The 21,781-nt window shown below is 40.6% G+C and overlaps 1 protein-coding gene across 1 annotated transcript; it reads left to right on the plus strand.

The window, feature by feature from the left end:
• The first annotated feature begins 18,218 nt into the window (after nucleotides 1-18,218).
• LOC143039200 (uncharacterized) lies at nucleotides 18,219-20,582 on the plus strand. Its single transcript, XM_076209057.1, has 2 exons — nucleotides 18,219-19,798; nucleotides 20,151-20,582. The coding sequence occupies exons 1-2, from the start codon at nucleotides 18,284-18,286 to the stop codon at nucleotides 20,157-20,159; spliced, it is 1,524 nt and encodes a 507-aa protein (XP_076065172.1). The 5' UTR covers nucleotides 18,219-18,283; the 3' UTR covers nucleotides 20,160-20,582.
• The last annotated feature ends 1,199 nt before the right edge of the window (nucleotides 20,583-21,781 follow it).

The raw sequence follows: 21,781 nt of genomic DNA on the forward strand, positions 1-21,781 counted from the left end.
CGATTAACTGGACAATAAGCCTCAAGTTGTGAAGCTGGTTACCCTTTAGTTTATGATGAGCGACCCAGATTTTTCAGAACCTGAGAGATGTTGTGAGCCACCTAGAATGTGAGACTGGACCTATCTGCAGGTAAGCAAGTCTATCTGGCATGACCCTAGTCCTGATGGCACTGCTAATCATGTGACCATAGTACTGGTCAGTACTCAGGTCGTCAATCACAGTCTGAGCAATCTCAATGAGTGGAGGACGAACTGTAATTCTTTCGAACCTCGGAATTATTTCTAACTCAGTGGCAGAGTCCAGCATCCTGCCAAGAGAACCAGCAGACCATCTGTTGTTTGAAAGAGTCTTGTCATCCAGATCCTGGATCAGATATCTGAGTGGCAACTCATTGGTAGGGAGGTCATAAAAATCTATACCAGCTTCCGTTCTATCCACTGCATGACCCCCCTTGCCACCCTCTGTTTGTATAGATGCTGTCCCCTCCAAAGGCCTTCAGGGTCTGATCTATGTTCCTTTCTTAGAGGTACTTCACAATATTATCTGCCACTATCTCAGCTGGTTTCTTGATTTCATCTTTCTCTGGAGTTAAATGGCACAAATATTTACCTCCTGGCTCATTGCAGCAGGTGTAGTATTCCTCCTTCACCACAGCAGGGAACAACTTGGCAGAATCTCCATCTTTCATTAACACTTTAGTGTCATCCCATCTCTCATAAAAACAAACGAACAATTGATTCCATTATCCTCTTATCAAACTCTTCTCCTAAATTGCTGAAAAGTTTCTTTTGAACTCTCTTTACTTTGTTATAATCTATCTCCAGGTTAATGCCATCAAGTGTTATCAAACCATCGTCTATCCAGGCAGCTGTTGCTACCTCTGTAGTTTCTCTGAGACCAGTGTGGTGTCGTGTGCTGGCAAGAGCTATGTTCGAGATAGCTTTCCTATTTCGAATATTATGCCTGGGACGTTTGGAATCATCATTTTCTGGGTTTGAGACAAAGTCATCGTTCTCCTGCTTAGCATTGAAATCAGCCATGGGGAAGTCATTAAACTTTGAATCAACTTGACTCCAATCATCGACCTTCTTTCTCTCAGCTTGGGCCTTCTCAAGTCTTTTTTTCCTCGGCAACTCTACTCTTCTTCTCTCTCTCTGTGGCAGCCTGCCTCTTGGACTCCGGAATATCCTGGCTAGAAATCATGAGAGCTCCTATACTGCCGGCCTTCTCTCTCTGAGCTTTGACAAATGCCAATTCCATCATAGGATTCTTCAGCTCACGCTTGCAAGTACAGGAGATGTTGGCCTCGGATTCACAGTAACGATCACACCCAAACTCAGGACAGAGAACTATTTGGCACTTGCAAGTAATAATGTCAAACAACTGGTCCAGTTGCTTGGAAGATATCCTTAAGTGCAAGCTTTCCTCTCCCAAGAGAGATATCATTTGTCTTTTCCCAACTGGCTAGCAGTCTCTCACTAACCATTTGGCTTGTTATGACTGGAAGCTTGAACTGAGAGTTAGACAGAGTATACTGTGCCAAGACTGCTTTGGTCATATTACTGGTAATGTCTACATTTGTGTAAGTTGTCTGGTTATTTTTGCTGGTTTGCCTGATTAAAACATCGTATCTCAAAGCATCTCTCAATGTAGGCAATTCCGATTTCAGGAGCTCTCTCCCAGGTTCAAGATAGTGTCTGAGATAGTGACTGAGATTTCTGATTCCTCATTCTGACAGCAGCAGTCATCTTGATTATTATCAACTTATAAATGCCTCAGAATCTGAAGTAGAATGAAAAATTGTTAGTTCTTTGTTAAATAATAAAGTAAGAAAGCAATGTTCACTGTTTAATTGTAATATAGCTGTACGTAAGATTTTCGAAAAAATTTCACGTTAAAAATTACCAAGCAAAAAGTTTGAAAATATTAAAAGTAAAATTATTTTCTGTTTATATACACTAAAATCTACCAAAACAAGTTAAGTGCTATTTGTTTTACCTGACCTTCCCTCCTATATATATATATATACATATATATATATATATATATATATATATACATATATATATATATATTCTCACTGTACTTCTGGGGACTGCGCACACCCGTAATTCCTCATATATTGGGTTCACGACATGCCAACTGAGTAGACGGTTTTCCCTACATTTACAACAAGGAGCAATTAAACAACACCACCTCCAATACCACCAGGCTTTAATCGATAGGAAGACAATCGTGGATAGCACCAGGATAGTTGCACACTGTGCCAAAATTAAGGAACTAAAAATGCTTGAAGCCATCCACATTAGAGAGAGAGCTCCAATTACACAGGGGAACACTTTTTCAGTAACTTTGAGTTGCATTGGATATTCTAACGGATTTTGAAAGAGTTTTAGGCGCTGATTTCAAATCTGAAATTAGTTTTTCTCTACAAGCTCTAGTTTGTATGCAATTTGAGGTTAATGAAATTGTACATATGTGAACTTGCGTAAACCATGTATAAGCATTTTAACATCCATATATATAGATAGCTTCTAATATTTTGATCATTCTTCTTTTGTTTCAGTTCAAACTTGGCTTCCAGAATGAGACATCATTGCAGAAACAAGCCTGATGCCTTCTGCTACATATGTGGATGCTACATACTCAATCGTCAGAGACGTAACATATCCTCGTTCGTCAAGCGTGCCTACAAGGCATATTTTGAAGTTCTTCTTGGTGATCAAGACAAGCAATGGGCTCCTCATGTTGTGTGCCACAATTGTGAGGAAATGCTTCGAGACTGGACCAAAGGAAAACGCAAAGGTCTGCCTTTTGGAGTTCCAATGATTTGGCGCGAACCCACCAACCATGTAACTGACTGTTATTTCTGCATGGTAAACACAACGGGTGTTGGGAAGAAAAACCGACATAAGATTACGTATTCGAACATTCCCTCAGCTATTCGGCCTGTTTCGCACTCTGAAGAAGTACCTGTTCCAGTTTTCAAAGGCTTGCCTTCATTGGACGATAAAGACATTGGACGTGATACAAGCCAGCAAGACAGTTGTGACAGTGAATTGTCAGAAAAGTGTTCACAATCGAAGGACTGTTCTTCAGACACTGAACCTTTCCCCGTCCCTAAGCCTCTTCCCCAGGCTGAACTGAATAATTTAGTGCGGGATTTAGGTCTTTCAAAGAAAGCAGCAGAGCTTTTGGCATCAAGATTACAAGGCAGAAATCTTGTTGATCACTCTGTTAAAGTATTATATTTCAGAAAGCGTGACCAGCTTTTTGTGACCTTATTTTCAAAAGACAGACAGTTTGTTTACTGCCATGACATCCCAGGGCTTCTCAAAGAACTGGGTGTACCTTACTATAGTCCTGCTGAATGGAGACTCTTTTTAGACAGTTCAAAACGCAGTCTAAAGTGTGTTCTTTTACATAATGGCAATGTTTATGGAGCAGTACCTGTCGGTCACTCAGTGCATTTGCGGGAAGACTATGATGATATGAGAATGGTCATGGACTTATCAAAGTATCATGAGCACAATTGGATAATTTGTGTAGACTTAAAGATGGTCAACTTTCTTCTTGGACAACAGAAAGGTTTCACCAAGTTTCCATGTTTCCTCTGTATGTGGGACAGCCGAGCACGAGACAGACATTGGGTCCAGAAGGACTGGCCTATTCGTGACACCCTTGAAGCAGGCATGCCAAATATCATACAAGACCCAATTGTAAACAGAGATAAGATCATCTTTCCTCCTCTTCACATCAAATTAGGTTTGATGAAACAATTTGTCAAGGCACTGGAAACCGAAGGTGAATGTTTCCAACACATCATCACAGCTTTACCAGGGTTATCATTTGAGAAGATCAAAGCAGGCGTGTTTGATGGCCCACAGATTCGAACCCTAATTCGTGATGATCAGTTTGTTGCTAAGATGACCGCTTTAGAAAGGGCAGCATGGTTATCCTTTGTGGCAGTCGTTCAGAACTTCCTTGGAAACAATAAGGCGGAGAACTACAGTGAACTTGTGAACAGAATGCTCCTCGCTTTTCGTGATCTCGGGTGCAACATGAGCATCAAGCTTCATTTTTTGAACAGCCATCTTGATCAGTTCCCTGACAACCTGGGGGCTGTGAGTGACGAACAAGGAGAACGATTCCACCAAGACCTAAAGATCATGGAAGAACGCTACCAAGGGCGCTGGGACAAAAGTATGATGGCTGACTACTGCTGGAGCATTAAACGAAATTGCCCAGATGAAATGTACAAACGCAAAAGTTACAAACGCAAATTCCTGCCTGAAAAAAATACACAAAGAAATTGATAAGCTTCCATCAGCTGTGGTGATGTTCTGAAGGATGCTAATCTAACTTTGGGATAGATGTTCTGTTAATGTTCTGTTTCTTTTGCCTTAATAAATGTACAGAAATGGCTTTCATACTGTTTTAAGATTCAAGTGAACAAAAGCATTGTGGCTGATATTGCAATTTCCTATAATAACGAAAAATTTAAAAATAAATAAAAATGTCAAATTGCATAAAATCTGTAGCTTGCAGACAAAACCCGACTTCAGATTTGAAATCAGCACATTCAAGTTGACTATAGAAAAGTCTTTTTTTAAATGCAACAAAATGAGTGTTCCCCACATTCAATGTAATATGATTTCTGCCATTCCGCTATTTAATTCTTCCACGAGATTTGGAGCCCAACAACAGCAACACCCACCTCCTTCCTCTCCCCCTCCTACACCTCACTAACCCCCACATGACCAGCGTCGTGCCCCAGAGAGAAGACCTACCTTACCTGACTCCCCCCCTCTCCCTCCTCCTCCCCTTCCCCTTCCCCTCCCCCTCCAAGACGTAGTGTCCGGCTACGTAGCGTGTCACGACCCATGCACCGTTCCCAAGCGGCCCATATTTAAACCCATGTTGTATGTACACCATTGTCAATTGTGAATCGTGTAGCTTTGAAAATTGTGACTTTTCTCTTGTAACTATTCTGAAGATGACTCACTGAAGTCGAAACGTAAATTAGATATGGAAGACTATGGAAGGCTTGTATTTGCCCACCCTCCTGAAATGAGACCTACTGTGAGAAAAATTGAAAATCTCAGTAAGAAGATTAACCAGTGCCAAAATGCTGTCGTGTTTAACTCAGTGTGTATTAGTGAGAATCTGCGCCCAAAATAATATATATATATATATATATATATATATATATATATACATGCATATATATATACATATATATATATATATATATATATATATGGATCTGCTGGGATTCGAACCCCCGCCAGAGCGGATTGCTTCATATAAACTCCCGCTCTGGCGGGGGTTCGAATCCCAGCAGATGAGTTTATTTCCAATTGTCAAAATGACACAAATATATATATATATATATGTATATATATATATATATACACATATATATATATATGTATATACATATATATACACATATATATATATGTATATATATATATATATATATATATATATATATATGCGTAAGTAACCACTAGGAAAAGTAAACTAACGAAACAGAGCGCTTTCGTATAATTACATCTTCAGTGCAGATACAAAGAAGGAATTATAAAAAGAAGAAACGAGGTACAGAATATATGACATAGTGAAGAGGGCATTCAGAGAGGTAGTGGAAGAAGTACACGTGACGGAGGTTTGGACCGTCCTAGTAACCAGCAAGTATGGGACAACTGCTCATAATTCATATTACAATTTAAACAATTTTGAAATGTCATGAGAAATAAAGCTATCTAATTTGTACAAACCTTGATGAAGATTAACATTTATCCCCTTACTTCATCAAGGTTAGTACAAATTAGATAGTTTTATTTCTCACGAAATTTCAATTTTTTTAAAATTGCAATATAAATTATGAGCAGTTGTCCCATACTTGCTGGTTACCAGGACGGTCCAAACCTCCGTCACGTGTACTTCTTCCACTACCTCTCCGAATGCCCTCTTCACTATGTCATATATTCTGTACCTTGTTTCTTCATTTTATAATTTCTTCTTTGTATCTGCACTGAAGATGTAATTATACGAAAGAGCTCTGCTTCGTTAATTTACTTTTCCTAGTGGTTACTTACGCATTTGTGAACACACGCTCCTAGTGTTTTTATTGCACATATATATATATATATATATATATATATATATATACATATATATATTATATATACATATATATATATATATTATATATATATATATGTATGGCGTAAGCGAAGGAAACACAGGAGTCTTAGTCTTGAGGTTATTCCTGACTAGTTTCGCAGGTATGCTTTTTCAAAGGAGCATACCTGCGAAACAAGTCAGGAATAAACTCAAGACTAAGACTCCTGCGTTTCCCACTCCACTTACATCAACCTTTCAGAGTGTCTCAACACACACACATATATATATATATATATATATATATATATATATATATATATAATATACATATTTGCAGATAGACGAGGTTGAAGGATATTGAAGATTCATTTTTCATGAGTTTCTTCCGCATACTCTATACGACGTACAGTTGACATACCTTGTTCAGTAAATTTGTCCAATAATTCTCTAATTGTGTGGGTTTTTTTCGGGATTTTCCACCTTCAGCAAGAAGGTTCGGTTGAAGTTCTAGGGTTGTACTGACTTGTCTTGCCTTTTCGAGTTGTTGGATGTCATCGTGAAGGATTTCTATTTCAAGTCGCTTACGGTGTGGGCGTGGCCTTGAAAGGTAGTGGCAGCTGAGTCCCATATTTAACAGTTCTTCTTGATCTTTCGTGGGGACAAAGTCAGTTGGATTGACGTAACCTGCCGGTGGGCGGAGAAGTTTGATGTTGCCACATTTAGAGAATTATTGGACAAACTTACTGAACAAGATAAATCTGTACGTCGTATAGAGAGGATACGGAAGAAACTTATCAAAAATAAATCTTCAATATCCTTCAACCTCGTCTGCCTACAAGATGATGTTCTACCTTGCTACACCAATATATATATATATATATATATATATATATATATATATATATATATATATATATATATATATATATATATATATATATATATATATATATATATATATATACATATATATATATATATTGTATATATTATATATAATATATGTGTATATATATATTATATATATGTATTATATATTATATATATATATATACATATGTATATATATATATATATATATGTATATATATATATATATATATATATATATATATATATTTATTATATTATTTATTCATACTTATATTTATATTTATATTTATATTTATATTTATATTTGTATTTATATTGATATTTATATTTATATTTATATTTATATTTATATTTATATTTATATTTATATTTATATTTATATTTATATCTATATTTATATTTATATTCATATTTATATTTGTATTTATGTCTATATTTGTATTTATATTTATATTTATATTTATATTTATATTTATATTATATATATTTATATTCATATTCATATTTATATTTATATTTATATTTATAATTACATTTATATTTATATTCATATTTATATTTATATTTATATTTATATTTACATTTATAATTATGTATATATGTATATATATATATATGTATATATAAATACATATATATATATCTACATTTATACATATATATATATAAATATATATGTTTATATGTATATGTATATACATATATATATATATATATGTGTGTGTGTGTGTGTGTGTGTGTGTGTGTGTGTGTGTGTGTGTGTGTGTGTGTGTGTGTGTGTGTGTGTGTGTGTGTGTGTGTGTGTGTGTGTGTGTGTGTGTGTGTGTGTGTGTGTATTAAAAATACTTGCTTAATATCTGAAGGAAATGTATTGTGAAATATCAAAACGAGCACATTAGGTCTTATTAGACTAATGAAACCCAACAAATATCACGACAGCATGCACAAATATTCATTACATATCAGACGAGAAGCATATGTACGGATGCAATGAGATTATTAGCAAGTTCGAGGCTATTTGAAATAAGGAAAATTAAATTGTACTAAAGAAATATGATATAACATATTGTTACAATACCAAATGTTTGCTGGTAGCGGGTTAGGGCGTCGTTACTTGCGGCGAAGGTCGAGGGGATGGCGGTTCGAATCCTGCTACCAGCAAAGTTGAACCAAGGGCATGGTTCATTAAATTCCACGCTACAAAGCCCTCTGCGAGGGGCACTGTCCTAGCCTTCCGGGAGGGGGGAGTTTGGGGTTTAACCAACGTGTTCGACAACCAAATACCCCGTTCACACGTTCACACATCAATTTAAACACGTGTCTGTCGAACCGTGTTCGACGAACCGTGTAAACCCCCTCTAATACTCCAGAGGCATAAGACAAACGTGTTGAGTTCGGTCGCACCGTAGACTTCTGACCTTCTTCTATAATTCTAGGAATTACGTATGCTAGCGTCACAACCATCTCTTCTATCTTGGGAGTTAATATTGGAGCTGTATCTATAATTCTAATAACTATGTATGTGTGGGCTATGACCTATAGTATGTGTGGTATTTTGGCATTTTGTCAAGGATGAACAGCAATTCAATGTTTTGTAACAGAATTTTTTTAAGATAAGAATAGTTTCCAGTCTGAAAAGAATGAGTGATTTGGTCCATCACTAAAGCCCTTAAAGGACTGGATGAAGATGCAATTGATATGGGTACTTTTCATTCAAATAACCAATTTATGTAAAAGTTATAGTAATTCAAGTCTGATTGAACGAAACAGTGAAGAGTCCACTACACTTAATTATGACATCATTCAACAAAATAAATTTGTGCTGATAAGCACATAAATCATTGACTATCGAAAAAGTATTCCATGTACAGTAGTACATAAGTACTTATCATTCCTGTTGAGTAATGTTCATTTGTACACAACCTAGGTTGGAGTACATTAGTCTCATCCAAACACTACTCAAGTACTTTTTTTATTACTCAAGATTAAAGAGACAATTATTTTCTTTTTATGGATTCATTGGAGGTCTTAGTTACAGCCCTCAAATCAACTGCAGAGGAAGATAAGGCTTCTTAGACTTCAGTTGTCCTGGACCAAGATCAAAGCCCAGGTGTTCAGGAGGTAACATATCAGAGATGTTCGTATAGACATGACAATAAGTTATACTTAGATAGCTTCTCTAATTGTATGAATTTTAAAATGGATTCAAACTAGTTATTCCATGTTAATGCTCGGGATACTGACCATTTTGGCACCAAGAAAAAATTACACTGCAACTTTGCATATAATTGTAGAAGAGATGCGACGAAGAGAGAAGAGAAGAGAAGAGAAGAGAAGAGAAGAGAAGAGAAGAGAAGAGAAGAGAAGAGAAGAGAAGAGAAGAGAAGAGAAGAGAGGAGAAGAGAAGAGAAGAGAAAAGAAGAGAAGAGAAGAGAAGAGAAGAGAAGAGAAGAGAAGAGAAGAGAAGAGAAGAGAAGAGAAGAGAAGAGAAGAGAAGAGAAGAGAAGAGAAGAGAAGAGAAGAGAAGAGAAGAGAAGAGAAGAGAAGAAAAGAGAAGAGAAGAGAAGAGAAGAGAAGAGAAGAGAAGAGAAGAGAAGAGAAGAGAAGAGAAGAGAAGAGAAGAGAAGAGAAGAGAAGAGAAGAGAGGAGAAGAGAAGAGAAGAGAAGAGAAGAGAAGAGAAGAGAAGTGAAAGAAGAGAAGAAAAGGGAAGAGAAGAGAAGAGAAAAGAAGAGAAGAGAAGAGAAAAAAGAGAGGAGAGGAGAAGAGAGAAGAGAGAAGAGAAGATAAAAGAAGAGAGAGAAGAGAAGAGAAGAGAAGAGAAGAGAAGAGAAGAGAAGAGAAGAGAAGAGAAGAGAAGAGAAGAGAAGAGAAGAGAAGAGAAGAGAAGAGAGGAGAAGAGAAGAGAGGAGAAGAGAAGAGAAGAGGAGAAAGAGAAGAGAAGAGGAGAAAAGAGAAGAGAAGAGAAGAGAAGAGAAGAGAAGAAAGGAGAAGAGAAGAGAGGAGAAGAGAAGAGTAGAGAATAGGAGAGAGGAGAAGAGAGGAGAAGAGAAGAGTAGTAAAGAGAAGAGAAGAGAAGAGAAGAGAAGAGAAGAGAAGAGAAGTGAAGAGAAGAGAGAACAAGACAAGACAAGACAAGACAAGACAAGACAAGATAAAACAAGACAAGACAAGACAAGACAAGACAAGACAAGACAAGACAAGACAAGACAAGACAAGACAAGACAAGACAAGACAAGACAAGACAAGACAAGACAAGAGTTGATAAGATAAGATAAGATAAGATAAGATAAGATAAGATAAGATAAGATAAGATAAGATAAGATAAGATAAGATAAGATAAGATAAGATACGATAAGACATGATAAGATAAGATAAGATAAGACAAGACAAAGGAACACAAAGAGAGAACAAACAACAGCAGGCCAACTGGCCCTAAAGGTTGTTTGTGTTTACTATACTAAGCTACAGTTGAGAAAACAGGGCAACTAGGCGATAGATGAACTACCACTGCTGCTACCACTATCCTATGTAATTAGAATTAAATTCAAGGGATAATATTTTATTTGCGGATTAGAATCCAAGTATATATCTAGGTGATTTTTAATGTTGTTATTGTGTTATTTTCAACGACAGTGGAAAATAACGAATTCCACACATTAACAACCCGGTTAAAGAAGTGCTTACTTTCATTCGAAGAAAATATTTTATCAATTACCTTACAATTGTGACGTCTTCTTGTATTTTATTGGTCTAATAAGAAGTAATCTTCGACATTAATGTTGTCAAAGCCTTTGAATATTTTAAAAACCCCGATTAAATCTCCTCGCATTCTCCTTTTTGAAAGTGAAAATAGATTTAGACACTTTTAAGTCTTCATACGGCAGATTTTTCAGCCTTGGTATCATTTTAGTCATTCTCCGTTGCGCTCATTCTAGTTTACTAATATCTTTCTGGTAGTATGGTGACCAAAATTGTACACAGTATTCGAGATGGGGACGGACCATGGATATATAAAGGTTTAGCAATATTTTTTCTGATCTATTTTTGAAAACTCTTTCGATAAAGCTGACCAATTTACTTGCTGTTTTAACAAATTCTGAACAATGTTGGCTTGGCTTCAAGTCATTTGATATTAAAATTCCTAGATCTTTTTCTTTAATTACTGAATCCAGTATTTCACCATTCATTTGTTATTGGATGTGATCATTGTTACTTCCAATGTGCATGACTTTACATTTGTTAACGTTAAATTTAATTTGTCACTTGCTTGCCCAGCTTGATAATCTGTCTAGATCGGATCGCAGAGTTTCTTTGTCTTTGTGGGTTGTTACTTTACCAGTAATTTTTATGTCATCAGCAAATTTTGATACTTTGCAGAGGAGACCGTCGTCTAGATCATTTACATATATTAAGAACAAAATGGGTCCCAGAACTGACTCTTGCGGTATTCCACTTTCAACGTCGAGTCAGCTAGATGAGGCCTCGTTAATTATAACTCTCTTTTTGCTCAGAGAGCCAATCTTTAATCCAGTTGTGTATACTAGCAGAAGTACTGTGCGTTTTTATTTTGTCGAGCAATCGTTTATGGGGAACTTTATCGAATGCCTTCTGAAAATCTAGATAAATCATATCAACAGATCTACATTCCTCGTATTTGCTAAAGACGTCATGAAAGAAGTCAAGGAGATAAGTTAAACATGAGCGTTTGCTACGGAAGCTATGTTGTGAATCTTTCACAATACTATTTTCTTCTAAAAATTTCACTACACTGTCACGAATGATGGTCTCTAGCAGTTTACACACAATCGAAGTCAGGCTAATCGGTCTGTAGTTGCCTGGTTGTGATTTGTCCCCTTTCTTGAATATTGGTGTTACGTTAGCACATTTCTAATCTGATGGGACTTTACCAAGTGTTAAAGGTTTGTTGACAGAGATGCACAAGGGTTTACTGATTTGATTTTTGACTTCTCATAGAATTCTAGGTGAAATTTTGTGAGGTCCCGAGGCTTTATTTTTTTTAGCTTATCAATTACTTGTACGACAACACTTTCGGTAATTATGAGTTGATTGAAAACGTTTTGGGACATTTTATGTTCTGGTGTCTGATACTCTGAGCAATCCTCTCTGTGAAGGTGGATACAAAAAATGATTAAAGATTGAATAGATGTAAGCTAGTGTATGTGTGTTTGTGTGTGCGTGTTTGTGTGTTTGTGTGTGTGTGTGTGTGTGTGTGTGTGTGTGTGTGTGTGTGTGTGTGTGTGTGTGTGTGTGTGTGTGTGTGTGTGTGTGTGTGTGTGTGTGTGTGTGTGTGTGTGTGTGTGTGCGTGTGAGTGTGTGCGCCATCAAGTATATGTCCCAGAGCGAATGTGAATATTCATGTACAGTTTACACGATCCCTTTTTCCATCATACGATACAGAATCTTTTCAACACCGCCTAATTAAGAAGACATAGACATGTCTCTGAATTCCCCACGTCCTTAATCATTACACAAATCATGCAATGCGTTAACTTTATGAGGCACATGGAAATGGGTCGTTAATTGTGCTTTACATTAGTATCCACGTTCATATCTCACTCCTCCTTCGCGCCTGTAACTCGGACTAAATCCCATAGAGAGAAGTGAGCTTTCACATTGATTGCATATATAACAGGAGATTTTTTTCCGTTACCTCTTCGAATGATGTTTGTAGAAGCCGTCATGCTGATTACGGACACGTCTTCGTCAATTTCGTTATTCATAGCGAGCGTAATTAACGAAACAATATCATTCATGTGACTGGAAATTTTGGTGTTTGAAATCATTTGAATCTGTCGTCGTCATTATCACCATCCCTATCACCACCATCATCACCATCATCGCTATCACCATCACCGTCATCATCATCATCATCATCATCATCATCATCATCATCATCATCATCATCATCATCATCATCATCATCATCATCATCATCATCATCATCATCATCATCATCATCATCATCATCATCATCATCATCATCATCTCCACCACCACCACCACCACCACCACCACCACCACCACCACCACCACCACCACTACCACCACCATCATCATCATCATCATCATCATCATCATCATCATCATCATCATCATCATCATCATCATCATCATCATCATCATCATCATCATCATCATCATCATCATCATCATCATCATCATCATCATCATCATCATCATCATCATCATCATCATCATCATCATCATCATCATCATCATCACCAGCACCGTCAGTAGCAACAGCAGCCTAATCATGATAGTCATCACCGTCAACGTCGTAGTTGTCGTCGTCGTCGTCTTCGTTGTCGTCGTCGTCGTCTTCGTTGTCGTCGTCGTCGTCTTCGTCGTCGTCTTTGTTATCGAGTTTCGCTCAAACTCGACCGCGATTTTGAGTTCGCCCTTGAGGTTCAACTCATCGTCCTTCATAGTATCACGGCCGCTGGTACTAAATTCGCCGCCACTTCGGCGGAAGAGCAGCCGAGGACGTGACCAGAAATTTCAGGTTCCGCGTGTCCTAAACCTCAGCATAGCTCTCCATTATCATCAAACATCTTGTCTTCAGATATGATGTACTACCAGCAAATCCTCAGAATTACGATAGAAAATGGCTTCATTTGCTTTTAGAGATTATAATAGATTTAACAGGATTGGGCTGATTTTCGTAATGATAAATGGATCTCTATTTCAGTTCTGATCGTAGGTTTCATTTATCTGATTCCGTAATCATGAATAACACTTAGTGTTTTTCGAAACATTGATAATTTCTGACCTAGTTTTTCGTAAATATCAAATGTAATCATATGCCGGTCTTCTTGCCTGTCTGCCTGCATGCATGTCTCCCTGATTTCAGAATCTAGTTCCGATATATATCACAATCTATTCTTTAATGCTAAATAATGTCTTCGAGAACATCAAGTTTATTTGCAATTCAGTCATTATACGATCTATGATCACCTGCTTCACTTGTACCATCTGCTTATCATCCCGTCAGTATTTCTGCTTGCCTAGCTACCTGGCTAACTGCCGCTACTTGCATCCTCACCCATCTCCCTATGTGCTTGTTTACCTATCTATCTGCCCGTCCACCTCTCCGCCTGATTGCCTTCCCGCCTGCTTAGTTCCCCGTCTACCAACACGAATGCCCACCAGAACACCTTCCCGTTCGACCCTTCTCTCGATCGACGGAACAATTGAATGCTAGTCAGCCTCCCTCTCTGCCTACCTGCCTGCTTGGCTGCCTGCCTGCCTGCCTGCCTGCTTGTCTTCCCACATACCTACCTGCCTGCCTGCCTGCCTGTCTTCTTGCATGGTCCCCCCCTTCCCTCTTTCTCCCCATCACCTCTCTCCCTCTTTCACACCACTCTCTCCACTCTCTCTCTCTCTCTCTCTCTCTCTCTCTCTCTCTCTCTCTCTCTCTCTCTCTCTCTCTCTCTCTCTCTCTCTCTCTCTCTCTCTCTCCCCCTCTCTCTCTCTCTCTCTCTCTCTCTCTCTCTCTCTCTCTCTCTCTCTCTCTCTCTCTCTCTCTCTCTTCTCTCTCTCTCTCTCTCTCTCTCTCTCTCTCTGATTGGAAAACAAATATGGCGTGTGACCGGTCCTACAGTTTTGAGCTCCGTGCTCTTTGTTAGAATTCCGGCAGTGTTATTGTGTTCCAACCCTTCGTTGTGTGCTGTGAGATATTATAAGACCACCTCTACAATTTTTTGTCATCACGGTGTGTGAACATTAACTAACTTAGTCTATAACTGTGAAAACATTATCCCTCCGACCTTCCTGGTCAGGGGCGGCCAAGTCTGCGCATGCGCAGTAAGAGGTTTGTGACGACATGGATGAATCGCTCTCCCCGCATACTGCCTCATAAATCCTGAACTCCTGTGAATAATCTTAACGTGTGGTAATCATGGACTACTCAGGGCCACAGGCTATTGCCATCGTTGAAGCCGATCTCGCTATGAGTGACGATGAAAATCCAATTAACATATGGCCCCCACTTACGACTTACAACCATCACGCTCAAGGAAATTCTCCTGCATCTGGCAACTCTGCACCACAACCATTTACCCCCGCTAAACGCACTCTAAATGAAGTCTCCAATAATAGCAGCCCACCACCTTCTCCTGCTGCTAAATCATCGAAGAAGAATCCAATGACAGAGCCACAAGCTTATGATATCACACCATCTCCCACCCCTACCCCCCCAATCTCGTCCTATACTTCGCCGTCACAGGCTCCTGCCTTTGCTCCCAGAGAGAAATATGTCAAATTAACTTTCCCTGACAACTGAAGCTGTGACGTGAAACTTCGGTGGCTCTCCAACGTTGCCTTGTCTTTCCGTCTCGATCGTGAGCTGGCTGAGGTGAAGATGTCAGCTATTACATCTCGTTTCGTCTATGTTTCAAGACAACGACAAGACATCATTACAAGTATCACGAGTGGGGAAATATTATCTTTACGCCTAGTCATCCAGGACTCCACGGAAAGACCACGTAAATTCCCTACGTACCTCCTCACTCGATACCCTGTCAGCATCGATGCCTCTCATGCCAAGGAATATCCAGGGATACATACAGCTCGCAGATTCGTCCAAAATGGGACGCCAATCAACCGACTAGTCATCACGTGGAGCCTACTTGAACCACCGCCGCCTACCTTAGAGTTCCCCTTCCTACCTTTCCTCCCTCCCTGTGAGCTTCGCAAAATGAAAGATGAAATTCCATGGTGCTATAAATGCTGGGGCTTCAAACATATCTCAAGATACTGTTCCGCTCCCGCAAAGTGTGCCTGGTGCGCGGAGAATCATGACACTCGTTCCTGCCCTCACCGCCCACCCACTCCACCCACCACGCCCGACGACTCCGCATCTACCTCAAAACTTTCCATATCCCCACCACCAGACACATCCCGATGGAAGTGCCCCCGATGCCATAAACCAGGGGTCAACGTTTGGCATGGCTGTACTAAGCGAACACCCACGGCCACTTCCCAAAGACTTGGACCACCACTATCATCACTACCACCACCACCACTTCCAGCCACCTCTCTCACGACGCCCAGCACCACGGACTCTGCTGAAGTACAAGCTCTTCGCCAAGCTGTTGCATCTCTCGAATCCCGCTGTTCAGCCCTCACGAAGCGATTTGATGCCATAGATGCCCGTATCGAAAGTTTAGTTAACCAACAGGCTACCACAGCAACCACACTTGCCAGTCTAGTTGAATCTCACAAAGTTGTTATCACCTCTGTCACAGCCCTTACAGAGCGACTTGATACAGTTGCCTCCCATCTAGAAAAGCTCTCGTTGCCTTTGAACTCCTCTACCCATGCTCCGCCTGGCAGCGCCCACATTCAAACACCAACCTCTTCCGGCTCTCGCAAAGCACATAGTAATAAGATTCTCTGATCTCGTATCGCTTCACGTCATCTCCTGGAATGCTTTCGGAATACGCCATAACACGAAACTCACTGCACTGAAGACATATGTCCATCGCCATCACCCCCAGATAATATTTATTCAAGAAGCCTTTCCCGGTGGTGCTCACCCATGCGACACAGCACCTACGCTGTCTGGCTATGTCTCATTTCTTACGTTCACACATCCATGCCACACAAGCTCCTTCGATGCTCCAGGGATCTTTCAGTTAATTGAAGTCAATGTGGGTAATGGTAAACTTCGACTTTGCAACGTATACTCTGCCCCTGGTGTTATTAATCTCGCTGCCCTCCCAGTATCTACAAATCGTGGAATGATTTATTTGGGGGATTTCAACGCTCGACATCCTGCTCTTGGTGATGCCTCCCCTGTCCCCAACCGTAGTGGAATCCCTCTACTCAACTACATACATCGGTACCGACTCACACGATGGGAAACTGGTGGAGCCACACATGCACGTGGAGGCACAGTTGACCACATCATCACGTCTGGCCTCGTGCCATCCCGTGTCGCCTGTCAATCAATTCCTTCTCTCTTCTCCGACCATATTGCTCTTAGTTTATACTACTCCATACCATCTCGGATTCCAACTCCTCATCACCGGACCCGTATATCCATTCCTCCTAAATATTGCCCTACGTATATTTCGTACATCTCTAGTCTCCTTCCCACATTTGACTTCCTATCCCCCGACGCACTATACACGTCCTTAGTGAATACCACACACGACTTCTACAGCCGCTATGTAACCAAAGCTCACCTACCACGCCGCCCTGTACCTCACTCATGGACGTTGGACCACCGTATTATCCAAGCGGAGAGAGCTACACAGACTACTGGTCATACTTTTCAGACGCAACCCACACCTGATTCTTTACATCAGTACCAAATAGCACGGGATAATATGGTCGCCCTCCAGAACTGTGCCTACAAAGAGTCTTGGCAGAAATACACTGATTCCATAAATCACCAGACTAGTATCGCGACCATGTGGCGCCTTGTAAAAAGGGTCGTTAAGAAGCAACCTCCCAGCGCCCTCCATCACAGTCCAGCCGCCTACGCCCAGGACCTCATTACTTTATGGTCGTCACAGTCACAGACTTACAATCTTCCTACGCATATCCAAGAGGCACTCTCCACTCGTCGCAACACCCGTAATCTCCACCTAATGGCTGCTCTTCTCCACCCAGATGAAGAAGACGACGTCCCGATTACGGAGAATGAATTACGACTAGCCATAGCTAATACAAAAACTTCTGCCCCCGGGGATGACGGCATTACATACCAAGTGCTCCGACTCCTACTGGAAGTTCCTGGCAACCCCCTCCTTCGCCTCTTCAACCTCTGCCTCCTTCGTGGACATGTACCTGCAGCCTGGACTTTAAGCACGATTGTTCCGATACCGAAACCAGGTACTGATAAATTCAGGCCCATTTCCCTAACTTCATGCTTCAGCAAGATGCTTGAACGTATCATCCTTGCCCGGCTCATGAATCGTCTACAAGGTCAACTCTCCCCGCAGCTGTATGGTTTCCTCCCACGTCGAAGTACGCACCACTGCCTTACTGAGCTCTACACCCGCCTCTCTCCCACCAGCGTAGTTGCCTTCCTGGACCTCAAAAGTGCTTTCGATGTAGCCAACCATGAAATAATTCTTGACCAGCTGGTTACCTTCGGAGTGCAAGGAAACCTCCTTCGATGGATTCGAGGTTATCTGAGTAACAGGAAGTCACGTGTTCTCTTTCGAGGTGTGTGCAGTTCCTACGAGCAGTTCAAACTCGGTACCCCGCAAGGTGGCGTACTAAGTCCATTTCTTTTTAACGTCTTGATGCACCGCTTACTCTCACTTCTTCCTAACGTTCCCGGTACAACCCTTCTCTGCTACGCGGACGACATCTGCATCCATTCCAACTCGCCCGCTGACCTCCAATTCGTCCTAAATGGCTTCTACACGTCAACTACCGCTTGTGGTCTCATCATTTCCCCTGAGAAGAGCAGAATATTTTCATCTCGTACTCTCCAAGCACTACCGACGTTCAACATGGGAGGTGATGTTATCCCTCATTGCACACAGTACACATACCTTGGAGTACCAGCCCGGATCACTCCAGCCATACCGACTCGACAACGTATCCATCCCCTTGTTAATGATCTCCTTGATCGTCTGCAGGCCCGTTTTAACCCTATCAAGTGGCTTGCCACAAATTCCACCGGCGCTTCATTACCAATGGTCAGAACTCTATACACCACATTTCTTCGATCACTCGTTGACTACTTATCACCTGCCCTTTGTCAACTTCCCAGGAGAGCTTTGGAACCTCTCGAAAAATTCCAAAATAGAGTAATGAGATTTATCTTAGGTTGCCCTCCTTCGACTCGCATCGTTAACATGCAAAGTGAACTTGGTCTACCCTCGCTTGTAGAGAGAATATATGCTAACATGGCCATTCTCTCTGTAAAATGCCTCCGATCGCCCTATCTGTCCCCAAACTTTACTGCTACCATCAGAGCGTCGCTCGAACCTGACAGTGCACCCCGCCTCCCACTTCGACCAGGAGGCCGCAACCTCGTCACTACAGTGTGCAACACACTCAGAAACCTTGACATCCACGTCCCTGAAGAAACGGTTGAACCCGACTTGCCCCCGTGGCGAATCTCCCTCCCTAACGTCACCTTCACACCAACCTCCAAAGATGACCTTCCTGCACTTCAAAAGCAACTAGCACTAGAGACCATCGACAGCGTATCCTCAAAGATCCCCGCAGCGCATGTCATCTACGTGGATGGCTCAGTACAGGCTGATGGAAGAGCAGCGTGTGCCATGTACTCACCCACCTTACAGCCACCTGTGGAAGCTGGATGGATTGGCCGCAGGTTACCTGTCACATCAAGCTCCACGTTTTGTGAGCTACACGGAATCCTCGACGCAGTAACATACCTTGTAGACTGTAACGTAAATGGTGTGATCGTTTGTGACTCCCAACCAGCTCTACACGCCCTCTCCTCACCCAGACCCAACTACTATCGTGTTGTACAGGCCATACTGACCCAACTCGCCGTTGTTCATGAAACATCTATGGTCGTATCTCTCATATGGGTGCCCTCACATGTCGACCTTGCTGGCAACGACACGGTGGACCGTATTGCCAAAGCAGCTTGTGCCTTCGTCTTAGATAACGAACGCGTAGTACCCTCTCTCACATGCCTCAAAAACAGAATACACGCAGCCACTCACACCATAACAACACGCCGAAGAGATGCGGAACGAGCCACCAGTGTCTCCATTCAACACCACGACCACTTCCTACCCAGCCGCCACAAGTATCGCCGACGCGGACCCATGGTACGGAGACACAATGTTGTCAGTGCTCGGCTCAGACTCGGATATCGACCTGTGTGGCAAATATCCCAGGCGGAAGATATGCCACATTACTCATCATGCAGGCTGTGTAACCGCCCTAACGCCAACACTCTTGAACACTACTGTCTCCAATGCCCCATTGTGACAGACAGTATTCCACAGAGACAAGACGTGATAACTGTATGTAAATATTTACTTAGTGACGACAATTTAGATACACTCCTAGCTCGCCACCCCCACTTTGGGGGATTTTGATTGTTAAATCCAATCATACCTCCTTTTGTATCTCTTTATATAATAATATGACTAATATACTATTGTTTGTCGCCCTCAGAAGCAATGAATTTATTAAACGGTGGACCATCTTACCAAGGCAGCCTATATCTACGTCATGGACGTCACGCGCAATGCTCACCCTATCATGCCTTAAAACAAGATACGAGTACACGCAGCCACTCATGCCATGTCAACACACCGAAAGATGCGGAACGGTCTACCGATATCCCCATACGACCACCTCCTACCCAACCGTCACAAGTAACGCCGACGCAAGACCATGGTACCAAGGCACAATAATGTCAGTGTTCGGCTCGGACTTGGGAGTCGACCTGTGTGACGGGGATCCCAGACGGATGATATGCCACGGTGATCATCGTGCGGGCTGTGTAACCGTCCTAACACGAACACCCTTGATATTATTGTCTCCAGTGACCCATAGTGACAGACAATATTCCCCGGAGACGGGGCATGATGATTATATGTAAACACTTACATAGACCACTATCCCGCCATCACCATTTCGGGGAATCCTGAATGATTATTGTATTATGTCTCCATTTAAAGAATGTATATAATATATGACATGTCCTCTAACACAATGCTGTGATAGATGTACTATTGTTTGCCGCCCACGGGCGTAATAAATTTATTAAAACCAAAAAAATCTCTCTCTCTCTCTCTCTCTCTCTCTCTCTCTCTCTCTCTCTATGTATACATGTATGTATGTATGTATGTATGTATGTATGTATGTATGTATGTATGAATACATGTATATATGTGTGTATGTATGTATGTATGTATGTATGTATGTATGTATGTATGTATGAATACATGTATATATGTGTGTATGTATGTATGTATGTATGTATGTATGTATGTATGTATGTATGTATGCATGCATGCATGTATGTATGTATGTATGTATGTATGTATGTATGTATGTATGTATGTATGTATGTATGCATGTATGTATGTATGTATGTATGTATGTATGTATGTATGTATGTATGTATGTGTGTGTGTATGTATGTGTGTGTATGTATGTATGTATGCATGTATGTATGTATGTATGTATGTATGTATGTATGTATGTATGTATGTATGTATGTATGTATGTATGTGTGTATGTATGTATGTATGTATGTATGTATGTATGATGTATGTATGTATGTATGTATGTGTGTAAATGAGTGGATGGTTTTATGGTTGGATGGATGGATGTTGTACCTATTTCTATTTCTTTCATTTTTCTCATTCTTCTCTCACATACGCGTATACACACTGATACACACACATACACAAATAATTATTCATGTACATGTATATATGCGCAAAAGCAGGCATGCACACAGATGCACAGATACATACATGCATGTAGACAAAGAGACCATGATTTTTATTATTCATCATGCATTTTTACTACCAAGCTTATCCAAATATTTAGTATCCCTTCAGGGAATTGAACACTGAAGGCACATACTGACACAGTGTACAACACTATGCTAATAGGCACACAAAAGGAGACAGAATATTGTTTATGAAACCTACTATAGCCTAGTGGCTTTGTTTTATGATTTTGTTGTGGTTAGTGACAAAGGATTTCATTCATTTGAAAGGAGCTCTTTCCAACCGATACCGGTTTAATGATCCATTTAAGTATATTCTTATGTTTCAGCTTGTAATGCT

This window comes from Oratosquilla oratoria, chromosome 26 (assembly GCF_046742065.1).
Source record: "Oratosquilla oratoria isolate Oo_2021 chromosome 26, ASM4674206v1, whole genome shotgun sequence".
NCBI classification, from domain to species: Eukaryota; Metazoa; Arthropoda; class Malacostraca; order Stomatopoda; family Squillidae; genus Oratosquilla; species Oratosquilla oratoria.

Bases quoted from the DNA above. Each gene is read 5' to 3' on its own strand.
- LOC143039200 (XM_076209057.1), top strand. From the start codon at position 18,284: ATGCACCGCTTACTCTCACTTCTTCCTAACGTTCCCGGTACAACCCTT.